This window comes from Chionomys nivalis, chromosome 25 (assembly GCF_950005125.1).
Source record: "Chionomys nivalis chromosome 25, mChiNiv1.1, whole genome shotgun sequence".
In the NCBI taxonomy this organism is placed as follows: Eukaryota; Metazoa; Chordata; class Mammalia; order Rodentia; family Cricetidae; genus Chionomys; species Chionomys nivalis.
This window is the reverse complement of record NC_080110.1, coordinates 36,838,914-36,864,407: the sequence shown is the minus strand read 5'-3', so window position 1 is coordinate 36,864,407 and position 25,494 is coordinate 36,838,914. Positions and strand designations below refer to the sequence as shown.

At 42.7% G+C, this 25,494-nt stretch overlaps 1 protein-coding gene across 7 annotated transcripts in view; it reads left to right on the top strand.

Moving 5' to 3' along the window:
- The window catches only part of Grip1 (glutamate receptor interacting protein 1), a 664,532-nt gene that overhangs the window by 554,851 nt on the left and 84,187 nt on the right, over positions 1-25,494 (top strand). For 5 of the 7 annotated variants that reach the window (XM_057757637.1, XM_057757634.1, XM_057757635.1 and 2 more), the window contains 4 exons: positions 8,536-8,683; positions 10,423-10,592; positions 16,888-17,043; positions 17,769-17,921. In XM_057757637.1, coding sequence (XP_057613620.1) covers positions 8,536-8,683; positions 10,423-10,592; positions 16,888-17,043; positions 17,769-17,921 — 627 coding nt within the window. The remainder of the gene's footprint in view (positions 1-8,535; positions 8,684-10,422; positions 10,593-16,887; positions 17,044-17,768; positions 17,922-25,494) is intronic. The other 2 variants (XM_057757638.1, XM_057757636.1) reach the window with 1 other exon arrangement.

Genomic DNA, 25,494 nt, shown 5'->3' with positions numbered 1-25,494 from the left:
TAAGTATTTCATGGTTTTATATTATGAGGTGTTGCTTGTAATGTTTTTTAGTTTTTCAAGACAGGGTTTCTCTGTATAACAGCCCTAGCTGTCCCTAGCTGTCCTGGAACTAGCTCTTGTAGACCAGGCTGGCCTCGAACTCACAGAGATCTGCCTACCCCTGACTCCCAAGTTGCTGGGATTAAAGGCATGCACCACCACCACCCGGCCACAGTTTTATATTATGAAGTGTTGCTTGTAATTTTTTGTGCAGACTTTGAAGTTAAATTGAAAAAAGAAAACCCTCCTTATCATTAGTGTCATCCTTGAATGGGTATTCATTCTGGTACAAGAACAGCCATCATGACCTCAAAATACAACTTCTGTATAATCAGGATCATTGGCCTCCTGCCTAGGGTAGGTAATAGACAGTCATTCTTTAGCTCATTTCATTGATAAATTAGTGGACACCTATCATGTAAGAGCTTGCTTTGTAGGCACTGGGGGTGTGTAGCAGGCAGATTGGAATGGTTTGTAGGATCAGGCAGGAGTCCCTGTAGATGTGACATTGGAGCAGAGCAAGGGAAATTACTGGGGGAAAGATGGACCAGGTGAGAGCGGGAAATCCTAGGTACAGAGAAGGATGTATATGGCAGATTACGAAGCAGAAGGTGCATAATATTTTTGAAGAACTGAAAGAGCAGACAGGACCTGGGGACTAGAGAACAAGAACAGATTGGTGGAAATAAAGCCGAGACAACAAGCAGCATCCAGATCACACAGGTCCTCCTGCGCATTGCGATCTTTCCCATGTGGAAAGGGTTTAACCACTGGCACTAAAATAAGGCTCATCTTTGAAAGATCACTTTGAATTGGGACGGTAGAACACATGCGAGGATGTGGGATGTAAGACGAGTTGGGACATGTGCTGCCCTGCTTAGGGCATAGGGGAGAACCACTCTACATGGCAGGAGAGCTTGTCGGAGATGTCTGTTGGAAAATTCAACTTAGTAGTGACGGCAGCACGTGAAAGTATAGGCCATTATGGAGAGCGGGAGAATAAACTCTTGCCTAGCTTGCTGTCGTCACTAATTCCCAGCAATCTTTATGTGGGACCTCTATTCCCTTTTCCTTGCAGTTCTTTGTCTACATGGGTAAAAATTTCATCCTGATATGATCTCTTAGAAAGTTACAGTTCTGATCTGAAAACCTCTTAATGTGAAAACGCTATGTTATGGTGTGTATGTCTGAAGACTGGACGCCATCCCTCCAACTGTCGGTTCATGTTTCTAAGTCCATAAGAGAACGTTAATCCTGAGCTATTTTTTTCCCGTCTTCAGAATCATCAGTTGTCTAGAATCCCACTTGCGGTCTGCAGTTCATCTCTTCTCATTAGTGGAAGCGAAGAGGTTTATTCTAGCTATTGTGTGTTTTATGAAATTAGTTCCCAGCCTTCCTTGATTTTTTTCTCTCTGGATGGCCAGGGGTCTTTGACATATGTGGCATCACTGCTGCTCTGTAAACTGGTTGCTTTAATAGATAGCTCCTAAAGTTAGGAATAAAGAACATGGGGTCTTCTGCAGTCAATGGCCACAGCCACGTGATGAGTTCAGCACGGACCACTCTCTTGGCCACTAGCCCGGAACTACAATGCCTCTTTTCTCTACAATAACTTTCCTTTCCTTGGCTCGGGATTTGGAAGTGTTTTACTTTAAAAGAGACCCATTACTTCTACATTTATGCCCCTCAAGTGCAAATTCTGTGTATGCTATTCTCCTAAATCCTCAACAACAATACTCCTTGAAGGGAGGCCTTTATTCCAGGTTCCAATCACCTAGGTAGAGCTATATACCTATATATAGTGGGAATAGCTGTGGTGTGGTTTTCTTTGCCTTTAAATTCATAGTGGCAAAGGATCTGGTATCTTCTGCCTCAATCATGTGTGGTACCATGTTCCTATTGTTTCTTTCTATGAGAAAAAAATTAATCATTTAGTCTTTATTAGTCTTTATTATAATTAAAACATTATAAACAGTCATATATCAAGGATATGAATGACAATATTTTGACACATCTGTATTCTAGGAAAAAATATTAACTAAAGTGATCATAAAGAACTTTTTATTTATTGATAGGCTCTTTTAAATCTGATTCTTAATCTTGATAGAGGCTGTGAGTGTCCGTTACCCAAAATAGTTGGAGTAAGATGAAGAATGTTTTCAGTCTGAATATTTTTCTGATTTTTAAAGCATTTGTATATACATAGTAAAGTTGATGAGAGATCAGACCCAAGAGTAAGCATAAAATTCCTTTATGATTCATCTCTATGTTATGCACACAGTTTAAAGTAATTTTCTACAATATTTTAAAATGAACTCATTCATAAAACATTTCATGTTGTGAAACTTTCCACTATAGTACCAAGTAGAAAAATTAATATATTAAGTAATAAATAACATGAAAGCCTCATTGCTTTCATTTTTAAAGCAAAATAAACTTATAATCAGGTCCAGCAGGGCTGTGAAGAAGAGTATGAGTGATCACTGTCCCACAGACCCATTTTTTCAAACCCAGAGTTAAGGAAGTGGTTTGATAAATAATAATTGATGAGTCAAAAATTCTACAAAGATAATGTTAAAAAAAATCTAGCTCACCCAACATGATGTCAGGAGACCAGGAAAATTAGCCCGCGGTAGCAGTCACCACAGAGTGGGGCTCACGAGCAAAGTAACAATAGGCTCTAGGTAGTCATTATGCCTCAGGACCACAAAGCTGCTTTGGTAGAGGAAGGCCACTGGATCTTTCCAGCTGGTATTAATGAGAAAGAATTCTGAAATGGAAGGAGTAGAAACCGACCCTAAAGAAGAGAAATCTTTGCTGAGTTCTTTTCAATATTGCTAGTTTTCAGTACTGAGTTCTTTCAACATTGCTAGGCGTTTAGGAAAGTGGTGCATACAAGAATTTTTATGCATTATTCAGGGTTCTCTAGTGGAATAGAGCCAATAGAGTGGATATATATTTATGAGGAATTTATTAGATTCACTCACATGATACTGTCTGGGTAGTCCAACCGTGACTGTTCCCACACTGAAGAGGCTGAGAACCCAATAGCTCCCAGTTCACATGGCTGAATACTTCAGCAGTCCCAGGCGGGCACTGTAAGAATTCCTGGAGAGCCAAAGGTTTTCCTTTAGTCCATCTTGAAAGTCTAACAAAGCTGGATTCTGGTAACAGTGGGGAAAAAACGTAAGACAGTGGCAACAACCATGGGGTAGGTGAAGTAAAATAGGATAGATGACGTCACCATGAGATATGAAGCAGTGGAGCAGAAAGCTCACCTTTCCTTTTGGAATTCTTTCATCTGGGCTCCTCCCCATCCCCACTCTGGGGAAGCAGAGGCAGGGGGATGTCTATGAGTTCCAGGCCAGTTCTGGACTACAGAACAAGTTCCAGGACAATAAACAACACACACACAAACACACACAAACACATACATACACACACATACATACACGCATACATACACGCATAAACACACATACATCACACACACGCACACACATACATACATACACACACATACACATACACACACATACTTCACACACATACACACACACGCACACACACACAGTAGCAAGTACTGTTCACATTTAGCATGGGCTTCCCACTTTCAAAATATTTGATCAAGAAACTCTCTCACAGGTGTACCCAGCAGTTTGGTCCTCAGTTTAGTTGATTTCAGATCAATCACATTGACAAGGAAGATTAACAATCATGAACCCACCCCTTATCAACTTGCTACTTAGTCATACTTCTGTATGTCTGCTTAATTTTCAGATGAAGGGAATAACAACATAACCTTACCTAACATGATACTTAACTTCGCTTTATGTTGCTGTGATAAAAAACACTGTGACCCAAAGCAGCTTGGGCAGGGAAAGGGCTTATTTCAGCTTAGAGTCCATCATGAAGGGAAATCAGGACAGGAGCTCCAAACCGCCACCTGGAGCAGAAACTAAAGCAGAGGCCTTGGAAGGATGCTGTTTACTGGTCTGGCTCAGCCTGCTTTCTTATGCCTGCTAGGACTTGCTGCCTATGAGTAGCACTGCTACCAGTGTGCTAGACCCTCCCACACCAGCCATCAATCAAGAAAATGCTCTGTGGAGCTTCCTGCATGCAATCTGATTGAGGCATCCTCTTTCCAGATAGCACTAGCTAATACCAAGTTAAAAAAAAAATAACCAGGACATACTGTATAACTAGTGATGTATAAACATAAACACACTACTTTCCATCCCCAGAGTAAGTGGCACAAGCCCCTGAGGAATGCTTATTCTTTCAGTCTCCCATAAGTTAAATATGATAATATGGATTTGCAACAGCTGGCCCCTGATATTGTCTCAATAAATGTTACATTAAATAGTAGAAAAATGTGGGGGAAACAAATATATTCTTAAACATGTGTATCTATGCACAAACATATTCTGAACAAACAAGACAGAAATTCTTGTGGTAATTGCAATCTTTATTTCTGTAACTTGCCAGATACTATTTATAACAACATTCCTCTACAACCTCTGCTGTGTTTCTTCCACCTTTGGCAAGAACCTCAGCCACCTAGAAGGGTTCTCATTTTCTCATTTGGAGAAATCTATCCACGTATTTCCTTCTCATCCATTTCCCAATCATTTTCCTCTCAGGTCTCAAAGCATCCTGCCAAACCATTGGTTACAGCTCATGAGTCAGTATATAATCACATATCTGAGCACTTCTTCTTCCAAGCGCAATGTGCAACCATGTTTGCTACATGAAGTCCTGCCTACTGTGAGGCTTTCCATTCACTGGTGTCCTTCAGGGGAACCCACCAAAGGGGGCTGTTTGTTCCAGCTGTGTATGTCTGGGAGTGCTGTGGGACAATGCTCTTGTACACTGTAAAGATTTGTCACTCATATTGGTTTTAATAAAATACTGATTGACCTGTAACCAAGCAGGAAGCAGGGCAGCCAGACTAAGAGAATTCTGGAAAAAAGAAAGGCAGATATATAGTCTCAAGCCAGACAAAGTGGAAGTAAGATGAGAATGTCTTACTGAGAAAAGGTACCAACCCACATGGCTAAACATAGATAGGAATTATGGGTTAATTTAAGCTGTAAGAGCTAGTTAATAATAAGCCTGAGCTAATATGCCAAACAGTTTATAATTAATATAAGCTTCTACTGAATGGCTGCAGCACCAGGCGGGACAGAAACTTATGTCTACATGGGTGATTCTTACATAGAATGCAGAGCCATCCATAAACTAGGTCCTAGTCTTCTCTTCTTTAATACACCAATTATAGGCTATAGATGCATACTTGGGGACAGAAGGCATTTGGGCAACTTCTTCATGTAACTTGTTTGTGCCTTCAAGACATGCTCTGACCATATCATGTACACATCATCAAATCATTCTATTCAGTGATAGGTTGCTGTTACATACACCAAACTTTATGGCTTGGCGACTCGGAGAATACATAGCTCAAGATAGGATCTCAGAGCTCATAACTTAGTAGCTAATTGTCAAATATTCAGCTCCATTAATGACCAGTAGCAGGCCTGAAGATGTCTCTCAAAAAGACATTTAGGCCTTGCTCTAAAATTTTGACCTCTGCTGTGGCTCACATATGGTACTGTGAGAAGCATCCATTTGGCTGGATCTTATGGCCTAAGTAGCAAAGCAGCCTGCACAGCAGACAGGATCTGCTGAAGAGCTTTTCCCTATTCTAGGTCCCACTCAAAATTAGCAGCTTTCCAGATCACTTGGAATATGGGTCAAAGTAATTCCCCCGAGAGAAGAATGTGCTATCTCCAAAACCCAAATGGCCCCAATATGTTTTGTGCTTCTTTTTGATAGTAAGGCTGAGAATAGGGAGTGATTGCTGGAATAAACCTGATCATGGTTCTTAGGTGTCTGTAACAGGTTTTCAGAAAGAATGTGAAAGAGTTTGGGACTTAGGGTTAGAAATTCTTTGAGTGCTATCAGCAAAGCTTAGTCGAACACTCTCCTGGGAGTTCAGAAGGCAAGAATGCCAAGCGACATGCATACAGTAGGGGGCCAGTTTATATGGTTTTACAAAAGAACAGGAATCTATCAGGACTAGGGGCCGCTTGGTCCAATATTTTGGCCACAAATCTGGCCTCATTTTACCTATGCATTGAGAACCTGAGTTGAGTTACATTTAAAGATAAGGGACTAATTTGTTTGATGGGGGAAGTTTCAAGACAGAAAAAGCATTTAGGTTGTTGCTGAGACAGTAGCTGTAACTGTTGAAAGTGTTCAGTGCCACGGAAGGCCACCCTCCTGTGCTCTCCTGAGACAATAGAATGTTGATCCTGAAGGCAAATCCTACCCACTGGTATCTCCATCATGTGAGAAATCCAAATTCATTTCAAAGAAGAAAACTAAGCTAAAGGGGCTCCCACCTCTACAAAATTAGCTGCCTAAGGAACAGCTTCCTCCATGGCATCTTGCAGAAGCAAATCCAGCTGTGGTCCCATAAGACTGAGCTACATGTTGAGCTGGAAGCACAGCTTTCCAGGGTTGTCCCTGTGGCACTGGTTTTGCAGGTAGGGAAGATGCCAGATTGAGTGGGTCAAGGAGTATGGCTCCATGGTTTAAGAGAATAACCAAGGCCATATTGTGTGTAGCAATGTTTGTGTTCCTGTACGCAGCCTCTGAAAGGCCATTGTGTGAAGCTGCGAAGGTTAAGCCAACGCTGCATGAAAGAAAACTAAAACACCTTAAGCCTGGAGTCTGCTTGTCATTGGCATGTATGTTTGCTTCATTTAAGAGAGACCTCATTTATCTCACACTGGAGACAGCTGTCACACGCCAACTTTCCAGCTTCATAAATCAGTGCCTTGTACCCATGTGTTTCCACCACAGAAGCACAGACTTCCCAGTTCACAGTCGCCGAGTTGTGCCTCGGTGATGAAGACCACAGCAGCAACCTGATGAAATCTCAAACACGGGAGCAGCAGGAACACAAAGCCATTCACCAGCATGAAATCCTGCAAATATGATGAGATGCTCTCAAATGTTTGAGGTCATAAAATATCAGCAGTAATAACAGTCTATATGCACTGATTTGATTTTAGTAAACACTGTAGTCAAGTTCCAATTTATAGGAAAGCTGTCAGACTTAGGAAGTTTTAGTAACTTGTGTAAGGCACCGTGATTCAAATAAAAATTATGGTTAAATGCAAACCTTTTAAATTCTATTTCCAGGCTCTTTCCAATATAACACCTGTCTCTCCTTTGCTTTAAAGAGCATCAAAGGCTTTGGTGGGGGAAGAGGATTCACTATTTATCCCTGGCTGCCCTGGAACTCACTATGTAGAGCAGGTTGTCCTTGAACTCGAAGATCCACCTGCCTGGTACTCCTCTGGAGCACTAGAATTAAATGATGATATCAAATACGCTTTACTTACTCATTAATGTAACGGCTTCTAACCACAAACATCCTGGTCAGAGTCAGTGCTTGGCACTGAGATGATGCGGATCGACAAGACAGTGTCTGCTTTGGAGTAAGCTTCCCATCAGGCAGGGGACAAAGGCATGCAATCACATGTAGACATGCATATTGACAGGGAAGTGTGTGCTACAACAGCAGAACTAATGCTGGTTGTCGGAACACGTATGAGAAGTACCATACCAGGCCATGAATGGGAAAGAGACACCCAGAGATTTAGGTATTTCCAAAGATGGGTAGGAGTTGAAGTAGCACTTGAAGCCCAGAATAAAAAAAAAAAAGGCAAAGTCACTCCTGAGAGGGAGAAAACCCTAATGCAGGCCCCATGTGTTTATAAATTATACCCCGTTTGCCTGCTATTTGACAATTTAGAGATATCATCTATCTACTCTCTCTCTCTCTCTCTCCGTCTCTCCCTCTCCCTCTCTCCCTCTCCCTCTCTCCCTCTCCCTCTCCTCCTCCCCCTCTCCCTCTCTCCCCCTTCCCTTCCCCCTCCCCCTCCCCCTCTCCCCCCTCTCCATCTCTCTCCCTCTCCCCCTCCCCCTCCCTCTCCCTCTCCCCCTCTCCCTCTCTCCCCCTTCCCCTCCCCCTCTACCCCCCCTCTCTCGTTCTATCTTTCTCTCATTCTTTCTTTTGTTACCCTTTCCATTCTTTTCCATCGACCCCTTCTTTCTATCCATCTATTCACCCATCTACCCTCCATGAATCAATACACATAAATGTGTGCATGCATAGTAAGTTCTGGTTATGTATTGAATTAATTTATTTTAAAGAAAATCTAGGGTGTTCCAGGCACCGTTCCAAGCAGTGTAGAGTGCAAACTGACCCATGAGATGTTATCCTCGCTGTCATAAAGACTGAAATCTAGTTCCAGGGACTGGCGTGTACACACACACTGACAGCTGCATGGAGAACATGCCCTCAAGCTGTGTGGATATAATAGAGAAATACCTGAATTTAGTGATTAAAATGATTAAGCCAACACCAGATTAAACATTCTTTATCTTTATCTTGTTTTTTTCCTGAAATGTGTTCTTTGACAGATTCTGTGGCAACAGCATCGGGGCCACTACTAGTTGAAGTTGCCAAAACTCCTGGTGCCAGCCTTGGGGTTGCCCTAACTACCTCAGTGTGCTGTAACAAACAGGTCATCGTCATAGACAAAATCAAATCTGCAAGTATTGCAGACAGGTGAGTGTCACGGCAAATATCTGCTGATCAACACTGTGTATGTGCTTAGCAAAGTCATGCACACTCATATAATATGCTCACTTACATAGTTTTACACACAGAGAGAAAAAAAAGAGCCCTGTTGCAAATTTCTACAAATTTCACATAAGAAAACAACTTTCTGTTGTTATCCTTAAAATCATAACTACCTGATCAGCCACTTTGTTATGAGATGTCACTTCATCCAGACTTCTGGTGTGCCCTTTTTCAATAGAAAAACAAACAAACACATTTATTTACTGTGCCCTCAGAAAAATAAGTTCTGGTTTTGATACATGCTTAAAGCACCGATCTTTATTCAGCCCCGTTCAGAGAGGTCATGGGTTTTTCTGCATCGTTAACAATTAAATCCTGCGGTCAGAAGATATGAGTCCTTTTCGGAAAAGTGGATAATACAAAATTCTTAGAATAATGTGCTTTTTAAAGACAAGCCTGATACTGTCATAGTTTGTTAATCTTCATGGCTTCACAACCTCAAGTCAAGGGTCCCTTAGACACCATTACAGTGTTATGATGAAAATGAAATTCATTTTCCTGATTCACATTTTATCTTTGTAAGATAAAGATAGAAGCAGCAAAAAGACTGCTTTTTCATGTAATAAAATTATTTTACAGCTCCAGGTAAGAAAACCCCACTTCCCATGCTCGAGCACCTGAAGTGAGTCACCATAGACCACTATTTCCAGATGGAAGGTTGGTCTAGAAATGTTCTTGCCCTGATCAGTAGATAGTCACCATGGAAACCCTTGGCTGGACTCAGCTGTCCACGTTTCTAGCCTCCTTCTCCCTTGGCCCTGCTGTTGCACAGCAACCCAAGGAGTGGGTGCTCTACAGCGCCATTGTTGCCCACTCTGTGCAGTTAGTCACAGTGGTGGCCACTGATGCAGGCACCTTCTCCAGGTTGCTAGCGCAGGGTGTTTTAGCTGCCTGCCTCTGTTTTGTTTTGGTTTCATTCCACAGTGGGTAACTAATGTGGGGAGCTGTCCACTTGCCTGGGTGCTGACTGCTGTGTCTACTGCTTTCAGTTCATCCAGTAACCAACCAGTGTCTTCTTCAGCAAGGTGTAGCAGCTAGACCCCTCCCCCTAGATTCCCCCAACTCCCATGTAAGTTTGGTTTCATTGCTCTTAAGTCCTGTGTAATTTCTATTTTGTGCTAATTAATGTTTGACTCCAGATTTTAAAAAAAAAAAAAAAAAAACAGAGGGCCATAATAAAGAACTGGTAAATTGAAGCCTCTTTTAAAAGATTTGAAGGAAGCAGTAACTGACTCCTCATCATCCTCACACATGAGACTCCAGGCCAGTTCAGTGCAGCACATCTCAAGATGCTAAGTGAGCGACAGCTCGTAACTGTGAATAGAAGAGCCTAAGAGAAAAAAGAGAACAAACTCGGGAGGAAAAAATTCTCTTCTCACCTCTCTTGCCTTCTTCCCCATCCCCACCCCAAAATGTTTAAGAACAAAATATTTTTAAAGATAAGAGAATAAGAAAAATTATTGCTTCAGATTTTTCTGCCTTTTCCACAAAAATTTTCCATTCCAACACAGACCCGACATGGCTAAAATATAACATGTAATATTTTCTACTAACATTCAATTTTTGAAAGTAATGATAATTGCTTAAGGCTCTAACTCTGGAGAACATGAAAGTCTCATTCTGAAGAGGAGGATTTTCCATGTTGTTGTGCCTCCTCTCCGCAGATGTGGGGCGCTGCATGTGGGAGACCACATCCTCTCCATTGATGGCACAAGCATGGAGTACTGTACGCTCGCCGAAGCCACCCAGTTCCTGGCCAACACCACCGACCAGGTGAAGCTGGAGATTCTCCCGCACCATCAGACCCGCCTGGCCCTGAAGGGACCTGACCATGGTGAGATGAGCCTTCTGCATCCTTTTCTCTTTCTCACTCTTGCAGCTTTCTTCTTACAGAGAGTCAGGAAGACACATGCTCCTCCCCTTGTCATACCTTTAGATTGGCTTCATTCACCCTGCTGTATCTGCAGGGTCTCCTTTACAAGCATTTATAGTCAGTGGAAAGCCCAAAACAGAAAGAAATACTGAGATTGAAATCTGAGGATCAAACTATTTGACTTTTTTGTGTTTGCTTAAACTTTGCTGCAAACTGAGTATTAGGAGAAGGAAAATGATTTGACTTCCTGATGGTCACCGGGAATTTTGATTGTCTGTAAAGAACAGTGAAAGCAAGCATTAAGACTCACAAAACAAACAAACGAACAAACAAAAAAGTAAAACCCAAAGCACGCTTTGCAGCCAGGAGGCCAGGAAGAGCTGCCTTGCCAAGGACTTCAGATAGTCTTGGCCTTTATAGCCTGTTCCTGGCATCATTAAGTCTCTGAATGAAATGTTTTTACTATCCTAAAGTAAAATAAAACAAATTCATATTAATAGCCAATATATTAAATTTTCATCAGAAAAAGACAGTTGCATGAAGGGTTGATTACTGTTTTTTTGTCTATTTGCTGGAATATTTATACCCCAGGATAAAGAACACATTCTTCAGACTTCATGCCAGGGGAATGAGAATAGTAGGCCCCTTGCGGTAAATAGAGTCAGCCATGGGAATCTGCATCCTCACTGTCTGGCCGTAGGGTCCAGATAAGCTTTCTCGATGCATAAAACCATCCACTCGGGTATCTTTAACAAACACAAGACTTGGAGTCACGAATCCAGGAAGTCAGTGTGTCTGGTGGAGTCTTCCTTCATACTCCCGTTCACACTTATTTACCAAAGCACAGGCCAGGCCACCGCCCCTTTTCAGTCCTGGGAGCAGGAAGGCTTCCCCAGTTTGGGCCGGTTATACTGAAAGAGGAGAATGCCCTTTTCTACAGTCAGCGACAGCTGAGTTTTCTAACACTGGAATGTTGCTTGTGGGAAGGTCATCTGCATTGCACTTCTCACCTTCTAAAAGGCGCTGCATTTCTCTACGGGGGGGGGGGGATTAAAAAAAAAGAGAATGAAATAATTTTCCTACTGGTTGAGTCAGCTGGATGCAATGTTTTTTAATTAAATGGAGTTTAGACAGCCCTGGAGCTAATGATAATCTCTAGTAGAGCACGCTGCCCTTATCAGATTTTAATTTGACACATTGGAGTGGAGAAATGGCGCAACATACGCAGGTTAGGATTGGAAATCAGCAGAGTCAAATGGAGGCTCTAGGATGCTGAGGCTAGGGATGTGGAAACGCACGCAGGTCTCACCCCAAGCCCTCAAGGCAGGGATGTCTTAAACTGTGTAATGTCTTCTTGGTGTATATGAAGTCACCACTAGGTTTGGGGCACAGAAGGCTTAAGATTGCATGCTGTACTTTTTTAGGAAGATGCACCTCATGTCTGAAATCAGTAAATCAGAAATGCGAGCAAATCCTTTCAAAACTTTACTGTTTTTTTATTTTTTAGCAACCTCATTATTTTACTTTTTCTACCCTGATACAAATCCTAATAGTTCACATAGTTTCCAACTCATGAAATATTAAAATAATTTGAAAAGATGAAGAATTTATATGCTGAGCTGTATGGAGCAAGAACACATTTTTTTTCTTTTCCTGGAAGTGCTGATGTCATATGTGTACGGTAGGAGGCTAGCAGGCTAGAGCTGACTGTCTACCTTATTTAGCTTATGAGTGTCTCCCCTAAGTTTTTTGTTAAAAGCAGACACTAAAAGAAATAAAGAATGGCACTTAGACATAGTTATATCATAGTCCTGAGGGGAAATGATGGAGAGAATGTGGGATTGCTTTGTAATTCTCAAGCTTCTATTTTTGTATTAGTTCGGTCTGACATATTTTCATCATTTTTCCAAAAATATAAGTTCTGATTGCTTTTTCCAGTCTGTGATGCCTGGCTCTGTGTCTCTCATCTCATAAAAATATGAAGATCCAACATTTTCCGAATTTGATTAGCAACAAAGCATTCATCACAGTAATTCCAAAACAGTGTGGGAGAGACCGAGCCCATTCGGGATAAGAGGTCCACTATCCTTTTCCCTGGTAGACAGCAGTGTTCAGAACACTGGCAATGCTGCAATGCTGGCCTTTTCAGAGAAGGCTGTGTGGCTCAGGAGGAACGTGCCTGCCTAAGCATGTGCATGGCCTTGAGTTACATCCCCAACATACAATTTAAAAAAATAGTTTCGTTGATGTTGGAATTTTTCCCACTGCAGGACTTTAGGAGACATAAACTTGACTGAATGAAAAAGGGCTGTAGGGAAGCAAGGGTGGCCAGGGTCACTAGACTTAATCTGTTTAAAGCAGAATATTCCATTCTGTGATCTCCAGGGACAACCACCAGACTAGTTGTGACCCATTCTCTCAGACATCCTGGCAGGGCAAGAGAACATAATTAGGAAAACAAAGAGAGTGCCCTGTATGACGTATGCATCTGAGACAGTAGCATCCCTGGATGGCGTATCCATCTGAGACAGTAGCATCCCTGGATGGCGTATCCATCTGAGACAGTAGCATCCCTGGATGGCGTATCCATCTGAGACAGTAGCATCCCTGGATGGCGTATCCATCTGAGACAGTAGCATCCCTGGATGGCGTATCCATCTGAGACAGTAGCATCCCTGGATGGCGTATCCATCTGAGACAGTAGCATCCCTGGATGGCGTATCCATCTGAGACAGTAGCATCCCTGGATGGCGTATCCATCTGAGACAGTAGCAGCCCTGGATGGCGTATCCATCTGAGACAGTAGCAGCCCTGGATGGCGTATCCATCTGAGACAGTAGCAGCCCTGGATGGCGTATCCATCTGAGACTTAGCAGCCCTGGATGATGTATCCATCTGAGACTTAGCAGCCCTGGATAGCGTATGCATCTGAGACAGTAGCAGCAATGCCACAGTGCACTGGCACAGGAAGCATTGTGCTTTCAGCTTGCTGTCTCAGCTGAAGAAGGGCTTTAGGAGTCTCTACAGGAAGAGTCAGTTCAGTTCAGTGGGCCAGGCTCTAGAGCAGACTTCCAGAGATCTCATTCTGATGTCACCTCTTGGAACCTTAAGAAAGCTACCCAACTTTTTACTGTATCTCAAGTTCTTCATCTATAAAATGTGGGTTATGGTAATGTTCACCTCATCTGAATACTAGAAGCAGCATTGCCTGAGACTTTCCATGAAAAGGCAGCTAACACAGCATCTGGGATGCAGAGAGGACTCAATGAACATGTACAACTATTATTGCATAGCTAAGTGAATGAATGTCTGCCTACCACAACTGGCACGGGGATAAACACACGATAGGTGATTGGCAATACCTTCCTTATGGGCTCACTAATTTGACTTGATGGTTCAAATAGACGTTCAGTAGTTTTCGAAGTCCTCAGTAAAGAGCTGAGGTGGGTGTGGAATTCTGAAATCCATTCACTCCTGCCTGGCTTCATTAAAAACACAGACAACCCTTTGTAAAGAGGACAATAGGCTGTGATTGTAAATTAGCAGCACTGCATGTTGCTACAAGGTGTCCTATGCCACAAAGTAAAACAAAGATAGTGGGAGGCAAAAACCACTAAAATCTTGCCTAAGATGCTCCTTTATCTCAAGGAAAAAGCTGCTGCCACACGGATGTCAATCATTATGTCCTGGGTACCATTCTAGTCTCTAGGAAGCGAGACGAACAGAGCTGTATTCTTCCAGGGTGCGCATATAAAGAGACTGTTAATGTGCATTGTGTGTTAGAGCCATTTCAGACAGTAATAAGGGGTGTGCAGGACACAGTTAGTGGAAGCTAACATGACAGTGGCAACTGCTTCAGCCAGCAAGGTCAGCATCAGTTCTTCGGTAGAGAGAGCACCAGAGCTAAGGCCTCAATAATGAGCTAGCCATACAGGCAACTGGAGGGAGCCAAGTAGGCACAGAAGCCACAATGAAACAAGGAAGGTGGCCGGCTTGTTCAAAGAGGCATAAGTCCAGTGTGACTGGAAGATATAAATGGTGAATAATCCAAGAAAAAAAAATTACAGAGATGGCTCAGTGGTTAAGAGCACTGACTGCTCTTCCAGAGGTCCTAAGTTCAATTCCCAGCAACCACATGGCAGCTCACAACCATCTGTAATGAGATCCGGTGCCCTCTTCTGGCCTGCAGTATACGTATTAAATAAATAAATGTATACATATTAAATAAATAAATCTTTTTTAAAAAATTAGAAAGTATAGACTGATTCTTCTTGCACCATAGGCCATGGACACAGGAATGACATGACTGAACGCATACATTTAAAAGTTTCCCCCACATGTGTTGTAGATCCTGGAAAGCAGGTACAGGATGTGGGTCAGAGGGCCAAGTGTGGCGGTACTGCACTGGTCTCGAAGGAGTTGGCAGGTGAGACCCAGGGAATACATAGACACAGGGATCCCAAACCAGCTATTCCTGCAGAAGGATAGGTCCCGTTCCAGACCATGAGATTATAGCAGCTGTGAAAATGGCTGCTTTTACAGACTTTTGACAAGTCTTCTAAAATCTAAGTGTCAAGAGAGTAAAATCTGTTGACAAAGATCGCGTATTTCCTTTAATGGCGTTTTGTTGTCGGCAAGTAGATGGCACCGTAGGGAGAAACAGTGCTGTCTCTCCTAGCTCCTTGGCTGTGTTCTGTGGGTCAGCACCATGCTGAACATGTATGTGTTCCCACAGCAGGAACAGATGTTTTCATGATTGGTGACTCTGAGGACATTGGAACTGAGAGGCTGAGTAGCTGGCAAGATCAAAGAGAATGTAGAGGACAAAGGCGAGTCAGTGAAGCCCAGGGCAGGCTCACTCCAGAAGATCTGTTCATACTAGAGCGCTTTCTGTGACTCATGAGAAGGCCTGGTGATGCCCTCCCAAGCCCTTACCTTAGAACATTCATTTGCATGCATGCAGAGCCTTCAAACACTTTCTGGGAGGAACTACTGCAACCCATGCAGATTCTTAGCTGTAGAATCATAAAAGCCAATCAGAGTTCACGGCTGTTTTTGGCCCTTCGAGATCATTCAGTGAAAATGTCCCTATCAGACATACTGACAAAGATATAATACTACTCACTTTCCAGAATGCCAGAGAGAAATTTAATTTTTCCTGCTTTTGAAGGCAAAGTCTTTGGTCTGGTTAACTTCAGGGTATGAACATTTTTGCAACATTTTAATAATAAAGTTTAAAATTAAAAAATAGAGCCCAGGTTGACCTCATATTTGCTAGGTAGCTTGTGAAGGCCTTAAACTTTTGGTTCTCCTGCCTCCACCTCTTGAGTGCTGGGATTATAGGCATGTGCCACCATGCTTGGGCCATGCACACTGAGTACCAAACCCAGGGCTCCTGTAAGCTGAAGGAGCATTCTGCCAATCACACCACATCCCCACCAGAAAACTCAACTCTTAACGACAGCAAATCCAGAATGGAAACTTGCTAACTTTGAAGTTAAACTCATTACAATATTGATGCTATATGAATAAAATATAATAACATGAAACCAAATGTTTCTCATGCGAATAAACTTTTTAAAAATTCATAAAATATATGGAGACTTCTCTCCTTATTAATCAGAAAGAGAAAAGATTCTGATAGGCACAGATGATGTCTACAGTTTATTGTTGAGGAAAATCAAGTGCCCGTGATGGAGAGTAGTGTAATTAAAACATCGGGGTAGTAAATTGTGCCTGTGACTCTTACAGCCCACACACCACAAGTCAGCATGATAAACTGTTCCTTCTCCTCTTTCTCTTCAAAGAAGTGCTCCGAACTGACCGAGATTTGCAAAACTTTAATTACTTATCGTGTGCCATAGATCTTTATGGGGGTGACTTTTAAGTTTAAAAAAAAATGTTTTTTAATCTCTGCAGTGAAGCGCAGGGGGAGATTAGAAATTGATTCAGTAGTCATCTTAAAGAGAGAAAAGATGGACTGGGAGAAAGACACGCATTATTCTCAGGAAGATGAAAAGTCTCCATGGCTGGTGTTAATCATCTCTTTTGCTGACCGCTGAGAAAACGTCAAAGCCAAATAGATTCCCCGCCCCTTTGCAAGCAGCTTTCATTTTTGTTAACAATTTTTCTTTGTCTTTTTTTAAATTTGTGCAATTCAGTTACTTTTTCCTCTTTTTTTTTCTTTTGTTTTTCATTTTGTTCTGTTTCTCGGTTCTTTGTTTTCTTATTCCTCATCATCACTTCATATGGGCAGTGAAAATTCAAAGGAGCAACAGACAACTTCCTTGGGAATCCTGGGCCAGCAACCCGTGCAGCCTTCACACCAACCATCACCATAACTCGTACCACCCAGACCATTGCAGAGTGCCAGCCCTGACTTTCCCGAAAGCGCCTCCTCCAAACAGTCCCCGTAATGTTCCACGCTTTCTCGCCCTGGTCTATATTAGATTCTCCTCTCCTTATGCCTCCTCCCCTAACTCACCACATCTCTGGTTCATGCGTGTTGCCTGCTTTCCCTTGTCGGGTTGGTTCTTTGTACTAACAACATGTCTCATTTCTGGCTTCTCGCCTCTCCTTTTCCATTCATTTAAACAGGATGCAAGAGACAGTAATGTCTCTTGATGATAGGTGACCTGCCTTGCATGTGTGAGGCCCCGGGTTCAATCCCCTGCACCACAAAAACAGTGCAGGGAGAAAATGTATAAATGTTCCGAAGGCTTTATATGCAGTTCAGAAGACAACGCAGAACATGGAAGTATGGTGGTCTCAGCTCTCCATGTATGTGGATCACTTAAGACATCCGTGTCAGACAATACCCGCAAAATGGCACTGTGTACACTGGTGTCTTAAGTTATCAGTGGAGGACTTTGTTCCCATCTCTGTCTTTGTCTAAAGTAAAATTCATAGTCTGTGTGCACCCACATGCTATGGAGAATCCTGTCCCTCAAAAGTTACAAACTCATGTGACTGAGATTCTAACGCGCTGGCTCCAGGGCCTGGTCTCCGTCCAGATGTGGGTACTGACTAACTGTGGCTCTGTGTCCTGTGTCTCTTTGGGTTGTTGCTGGTTGGCAAGGGTGGCAGGCTCAGGCCCCACCTAGGAATGTTCCGTGCCAAGTCTTCGCTCTCTTCCAGCGGCAATGGTGTCCTCGTCCTCCCCTACCTCCATGAGTGCATACAGCCTGAGTTCCCTGAACATGGGGACTTTACCTCGAAGCCTCTACTCCACCAGCCCACGAGGAACCATGATGAGGAGAAGACTGAAAAAGAAAGACTTCAAAAGCTCATGTAAGTGAAACGCTAACCAGACGACCCATTGGTCTCCAGGAAACGTGTGCCTACTCTAAGGGGTGGGGTAATTAGGGAGACTGTGTAGCCGATAGCTCTGGCTAAAGACCATGACTGAAACCCCATGATCTGTGTGGTAACATGTATCCTGAATATAACTTCAGACTGATTTAGCTTGCACTACCTTTTCCTACAACAGCTTTGCCTATAACAATTTTGTTTCTTTTCTCTTTTAATGAAATTTGAGGTGCCTTTCTACTCTGGGTAGCTCCAGGCATAAACATTTATTGCTCGTATCTTATTCATTCTAAAGCAGTTTTGTACAAACTCTGTCCCTCATGTGATAAATATGAGTCTTGTAGATTTGGTTAACCAATAAATTTCATATTTTATTTCTTGACCTTCTTTCAAAACAGTAAGTTTGAGCATTTCTTTTCAAATTCTCATCCAAAAGCTTCCTTTAGTTTTGTTATTATTCTATCCTACTGAGAATCACCTCTATTGCATGTATTTCTTGGTTTTAATATAATATTTTCATTTACTCTTTTAAAAGTTCATACATGCATATAATATATTTTAGCCATATAAATGCCTCCAACCCCTCTCCAACTACTTTGGAATTCTTCCATGTTCTTCTCCTAACTTCCTATAATGCTGCCCATACATGCATGGGGCATCCACTAGAACTTTGAACCTACCCAGGGCCTGCAACCTTGAAGAACAGTGACTGTCAATAGCTCCTTGGTGGCAAGTGGAGGTTTTTGTGCCCCTCCCAATTCTTCCTGGAATGTTGACTGGTTTGATCTTGTATAGGTCTAGTACGGAAAGTCACAGCTGCTATGAGTGTGTGTTCAGTGGCCTGTCATGTTGGGAAAATACTGTTTCACTGCAGGTACCCACTACCTCTAGCTCCTAGAATCAATCTTCACCATCTTCCTCGATGCTCCCTGGACCTTGGGGTGTGTGTGGGGTTGATATAAATGTATAGACACTTACTCTCTTCACTTTAAGCAGTTACGCATTTCTGTATTAACTTCCACCTAGCACAGAAAGATGCTTCTCTCCTGAGGACCAAGAGCTGCACTAGACTATGGTGTAGTGATGCATATTTAGAAGGCACTTTGGTACTGTGTCCGTTTAAGAACTATAGAATTAAGAAAACTACAAGGAGGCAAAAATTCACAAAAGCATTCTAAAGTCTAAGAACTTCAATTCTCATTCTTGAAACACTTCCTAGAATAGATAGCCAAGCATATATAGACCAAAAAAAAAAAAAGCTAGGGAAGTGTGACCATTTGCTTAAAACAGCATGATTTGTATAGAAAGAAGTGGCTGGATACTTCTATATGGAGGAACCATAGACTACCCCTATTTTTTCTTTTATGTTAAAGAATCTGGGTATCTTTCATCTTAATCATGTTTAAAGGGAGAAAATGCCCCTAGTTCCAGCTAGATCCCAAATCACAGTTTAGTGTATGTTGTGCCCTGTATCTTTTTGGCATCTGTGAAACCTAAAGATGATGGGGTCTACTTCTGTGTCTGCCATGGGAATGAAGTAGAGGGGCATCTGTAAGTTACTTCAATGATGTCAAACCCAGCAATCCCAAGGGTGGCGCCAACAAGAGATGGAGTGGTTGTTGGGTCTTTTGACTCTTTAGTTTGTGTGTCTAAGAGTTTGTATCCCAAGAATAACTCTCGAGTCCCTCAGTAACACTAGTACTGAGGACAGCAACTATCACCCACTCTAGGACGCATTTCTTCTAGTGGTGGGGAGCTGAAGTCTTCAGTATAAAGAAAACCACGATAAGAGACACAGTCAGCATCTTTAATGTCCTGGTGATGTACACATAAATTTTGACTTGTTCCTTTCAAATGTAAAACTTGGGGACTTGGGGGATGTAGAGATAGGTCAGTGGCTAAGGATGTGTTCTGCTCTTCCAAGAGGACCCAGGTTCCATGCCCAGTATCCACATCAGGTGTCTCAAAGTCATTGGTAACTCCAGTTCCAGGGGATCTTATGCCATCTTCAGGCCTCTGTGGGCACCTGCATTCACACAGATAGAAAAACAAACAGGCATGGACAGAAAAATGGACACACACACACACATTAAAAATAAAATATGTGTTCAAATATAAGGTTTGTCACCTTTAGTAAATTAAATTAAGAATGATTTGAAGTTAAGAAGGTGAAAGAATGAACTTAGTCAAAGAGAACAAAAAACACCTAGATTTCCACTTGCTTCCTAAGGCTAAAGTAAATTATTTAGTCTTGGCCTAGATCAGCTGCAGATGCACAGCAAACTGATTATGAGCTTGACTCTGCATACTGGAAGCCTGTCACCCCAGTAGGACCCTGAGCAAGTGTCTTAGACTTTTCATGTCCCTGCTGAAAATGGGAACAACTGTAGTACTAAACAGTGGACAACCAATTGGAGAGCTACAGGGAGGCTTTATTTGTTAGGGCTGTGAGTTTGGCCTTCTGTAGTGACCACCATCTTTAAAGGGACAGGCTCATGATTTAATACTTATATATTGCCCCAATACACAAGTTTTGAGTTTTTCATATAATGCCTCCAGGACTTGAAGTAGGTATGTATATGTACATATCTGTATATTATAATATCTTCATGTGCAGTGCTCATCACTGACAGAAACAGGCTACATCCCTCAGCTGGACAGAGTCATCAAAATCAATTCATTAATGCTTGAATTTCTGCTTTGAAGGCTAGCCATTTGTTAGGTAAGGGTTGCTGTGTTGAATAAGGTCATTAGCAGATACAAATGAGTGCTAATGCATCTGTCTGGCTCAGATTATTTGTACATCTTGATATTTGTAACAAGAAACAAAGCCGAGGTGAGGCCTGCCTTTCCCTTCACCCACTCATAGATTCTCTCTTGATTCAACATGCAATCATTCAACTGTAGCCAAAAAGATAAACAGAAACCTGGGTTGAAAAATTCCCAGGTCATGTTTCCTGCAGATGGGAGCCACTCAGGCCCCAATGACAATGTATATAGCAGGATGTTTATAGAAGTGTCTCAGGAAATCAGATACTTTCTGTCTTAATGAAACAGTAGAGCCCAAATGGTGTGAACTTTTGTTCCCATTTAAAATGCATGAAAAATGAGAGTATTCCAATTTGGGGGGAAAATTAAGACTTTCTCTTCTCTGTTTTATTGCTATTTTGGATGTAAAGACCCCAAGTAAATGAAAATAAAAATTTTATTAACATTCTCACTATATACTTTGGTTTCTCCCCCTATTTTATTTATGTCTTCATTCCGGGCTGACATTTGCTGTCTAGTTTCTAATAGTTATGTTTCTATAGCAACCAGGCCATTCATGGATGGTGACTCACAGTGAAAGCCACAAAGATAATAAAGTCTCTTTGCTCTACTGTTGATGAGGCCATGGTTTACAAAATAGAACAAATATTTTTACATGTATTTGCAGGATAAAATAAGGACATTGCCAGGAAACAAAGACATATTCTCACATAAATATTGAGACTCTCATCATCCGTGGAGGAAGGTACAGAAAAATCTATAGCAATATGTTAGTGACAGCCACAAGGTGTAGTGCTTGTTTCTGAGGGGGAGTGGTGAGTTCTGTGAGCCCAGGGGTTTGGGTGGAGTCACAGAGGCCAGGAACAGCTCCAGGCTATGTCACAGAGGAAACTCAGTCCTGCTTCTGGAACCTCCCAGGCCCCTCCCCACTGCCAGGGCCTCCCTGTCCAGCCGCCAAGGTCAGGGCTTCTTCTAGACCCCATCATCTATAGTGCCAGCGGCTTGACCAAAGTGCATCTAGCTTAGCCCTTCCTGCCCCTGCAGAAAGACCCCCATCACCTACTGGGCCAGTGGCTTGACTACACAGTGCACTTAGGTTGGCTCTTCCTGCCCCTGCAGAAAGACCTCCATCACCTACTGGGCCAGCGGCTTGACTACACAGCGCACCTAGCTTGGCCCTTCCTGCCCCTGCAGAGAGACAGAGGCACGATCCCGCCTGTTCCCAGTTGGCCTGGATTATAGCAAACAGCAGAATGTCCTTTGTCTCTGTGGTCACGGTCACTCGCTGCTAGAGAGGGTGGCACTGAAAATAGGAGATGAAGAAACCTTATAATCTTCACCACCCTTCCCATCGACCCCTAAGAAAAGGACACAAGAGCAATGTGGCTCATGGTAAGCTTGCACAAGTGGCCACGCAAGGAGTCGGAAATGAAATGGCCTAGACGCTGCCCAACACCCTTCCAGCTCTCTGTGGAGAAGGAGCTGGCCATCCTCCTCCCCACACCCAAACTGGGTCATAAGATTCACAGCCTGTTGGGTCTACAGCAGGCCACCCTCAACCCTGGGGCTTTAGTGGGCAGAAGCCTCAAATCCAGGGATCAAACAACAAAACACATTATCCTAACAAACCCCTGGGCTTTTTTTCCTCTCTAAACTTTTCAAATGGTTTTTTTCTAGCTGATAATAAAGTTCACAGTCTCTATAATTAATGCATTAAAAATAAACGTTCAAGAGCCAAAAGTTTAAAAACCTTTCCTTGCCTTCCTCTCTTACATTGAGAGAAACTGACATAGCTGAAGAATGTGTTCCCTGCAAGCCTACAGAACTGCGAGCAGATCTAGCTATGGGCCTGGCCATGGGGAAGAGCGAGGGAATCTGGAGAGCGCACTAGAGAATCTGCCATGCAAATCTCAAACTGTAGAAACCGCTTTTCTGCCTTTTGCTGGCCAACCACTTGACGAAGCTGGCTAACATCCGCCAACTTATCCAGGTTGCTGTTGTGTGTTCCTTTGGCTTTTGAACTTTAAGTCTATAATTTATCTTTCTTCAAATGTAGTGCTTCCTAAGGATTTAGTACATGTGAGTATCCTAACTGCAGGTGAAATTTTCATGTTGAGGGGACAGATCCCAGTGTGTCAGAGAACTTTGAGGATTAATTGAAAAATCCCAAATTATTTAATCTAATTATATATTTGGGTTATGAATTATAAATTCCTATTGTTATAAAATCAATGTACAGTACATAATTTATTTTCAACCCTAGGTCTAGTCTACCTAGCTCACCTCAACTCTCTCTAAATAGAGCTTACAGGTAAAAGAAAACCTCATCGAACGATCTTCATGTGTATTATTGAACATTAAATAAAAATCGTCCAACCATCTTCCCTAAGCCAAAGCACATATAGCTCATCCTTCCTTTGTGGAAGGCATCACTTAGTCTAATGTAATCCAACTATTACTGTTCAGCTTGGCTCGGCTTGTTTCTTTCTTGTTCTTTTTTAATGGTGATGAGAAACGGCCAACCCAAACACAAGGGGTTTAAAAGATGTGGTTGTTTATCACTTTATGTGTATGTGCCTGTGACTGCGTGAATATATGTGAGAAGCCAAAAGGTTGTCAGGTTCCCTAGAACTGGACTTACAGGTGGTTATGAACTGTCCTATGTGGGTGCTGGGAAGTGAACCAAGGTCCTTCAACTGCTGAGCCATCGTTCCAGCCTTCAAACATACTTCATAGCTCTGGGTAAATAGTCCCTGATATCTGCATCAAATTGAGATCTCAAATGAGGGAGTGTATTATGCGAATCTGTCCAAAGTTCAGAGACTTTATGTAACCTAATCCAGGTCCTTATGTAACTTCGGGATCCATACCAGACCACTGCTCAGATCACAGTGCCTGCCACAGCCCTACCGCTCCTACAGACACTGATCTGGGCCCCTTATAGAGCACAGTCCTTAAACCTCTAGCCAGCGTACCATCGGGTAGCTGCATTTCTACCACGGGAAGGTGAATTATGTGCAGGGGGTACAAGTGACCACACATCTCAATCCCCACCCTCTTCCCTGCCTGCAGCTGGGAAATCAGAGAACCCGGCTGTAGGATCCCACAGTCTTCCCTCTTCCTTAAGATGCTGTAAAAAGGGAACTGAGTCTTCAAAGCCCCAGCCATGCTGTCTGTTTGTGGCGCTGGCATCCGAACTCTCAGAGCCCTTGTCTGTCTGATCATGGTGTTAACAAAATAACTCTTCTTGTGAACTTCTTACCCCCAACAATCTCTCAGTGTCACCCTGAACCCAATTAGGGACCTTTCACTTACCAATAGGACATGGTGCCTTCCAGTATTGTGTCATTGATTTAAAAAAAAACCTATCCTCTAGAAAACAAAATGCACACATGTAAAAAATCAGACTAGATAACATATCAGAATTAAATATGTTGGCGCCAAGTCACATGTTAGACTTTCAGGTCATCCACCACCTGTGCAAAGTGCTGCCTTCCCACACATAGTGAAGGCTATGTTACCTGTGGTCCAGATGGGAAAGAATGATGAGAGGCAGGTTAGGGAAAAGGGTTTCTTTAGTCTCCCTCCCTTATCCATGAGTTCCAACGATCTCCATGATGGAAGAATTTGGGTGAAGAATGACTGTTGATTCTTGATGACAACTCAGCATCAAGTAACTGACGTACAAAATATAGGTGATACCATTTGGCAATAGAATGGCGAAACCATTGAACATTAAAGAACCCAGATATATGCTTATTGGAATGGATGAAATAAAAGCCCAAATTGGGGTATGGAAAGGAAAAGTGGAGAAAGCTGGACAGCTCTTACAACTGAGCAACTGATTGATTTGAGAGCACGGGGAGTCATGAGTCAGAGGCTGCTTTGAGATTTCAAGACCAGGAGATTAAAACATAAGAGAATAAGTGAGAAAGTCAAGATTACTTCCCCAATTTAGAAAATAATTTGAAGTCCTTTGAGGTGTGTCTGTATATGAAAAAGTCTCTGTGGTGAAAAGAGTTCCTCACTGAAGCCAGAGGGAGAGAGATAAGAGAAGATGCCACTGAGGATGTAAGGGCTGGTGAGGGCAAGGACGAGAGAACTCAGCACTGGGGATCTGTTTCATGGGCCAGAGGGTGGAAGAGGCACAGCCGGGGTGGATACAGAAGAGGCTAATACCAAATTTTCATCAACACCTTAAGAGCAATTTACAAGACAGGACTGTCCCTGGAGCCAGCCGCTGGACAGCAGTTAGAGTGAATAGGGCCACTGAGTTTTTAGCAATCAAAGTCATCAGTGAGAGTGGTGTGTTAGCAAAGACTGAAAGGAGACACGTATCAGAATCAGAGCAATTTTGCAGGGCAAGGTCAGAAAAGCTAGGAGAGTGAATGGGCAAGCTTGGAGAAGTGGCAAGAAACACATCCATGGCGTAGGATCCCAGAATGGCTAGGCAGTGGAGAAAATCAAAAAGTTGCTAAGAAGGGCTGTGATAGTCCATGCCTGCAATCCTATTGCGCAGGTGGCCAGAGCTCTTAGGAAGGTCAGAAGTTCAAGGCTATCTTCAGCTTCACAGACAACAAGCCTGTGGCCAGTCTAGACTGCGTAAGACCGTGACTCAAGAGAGAAAAAAAAAGCAAGATAAGAAAGAATTAACCTCGAAATGGGGAGAGGAGGAAAGAGGAAAAGAGAGAGCGGTGGGAGCACAGAGCCGCAAGAGGTCTGGCTGAAATGTTACCTAAGAAATGCTCATCAAAGGGACAAATCTCACTCTCTTAGGAAGTGACAT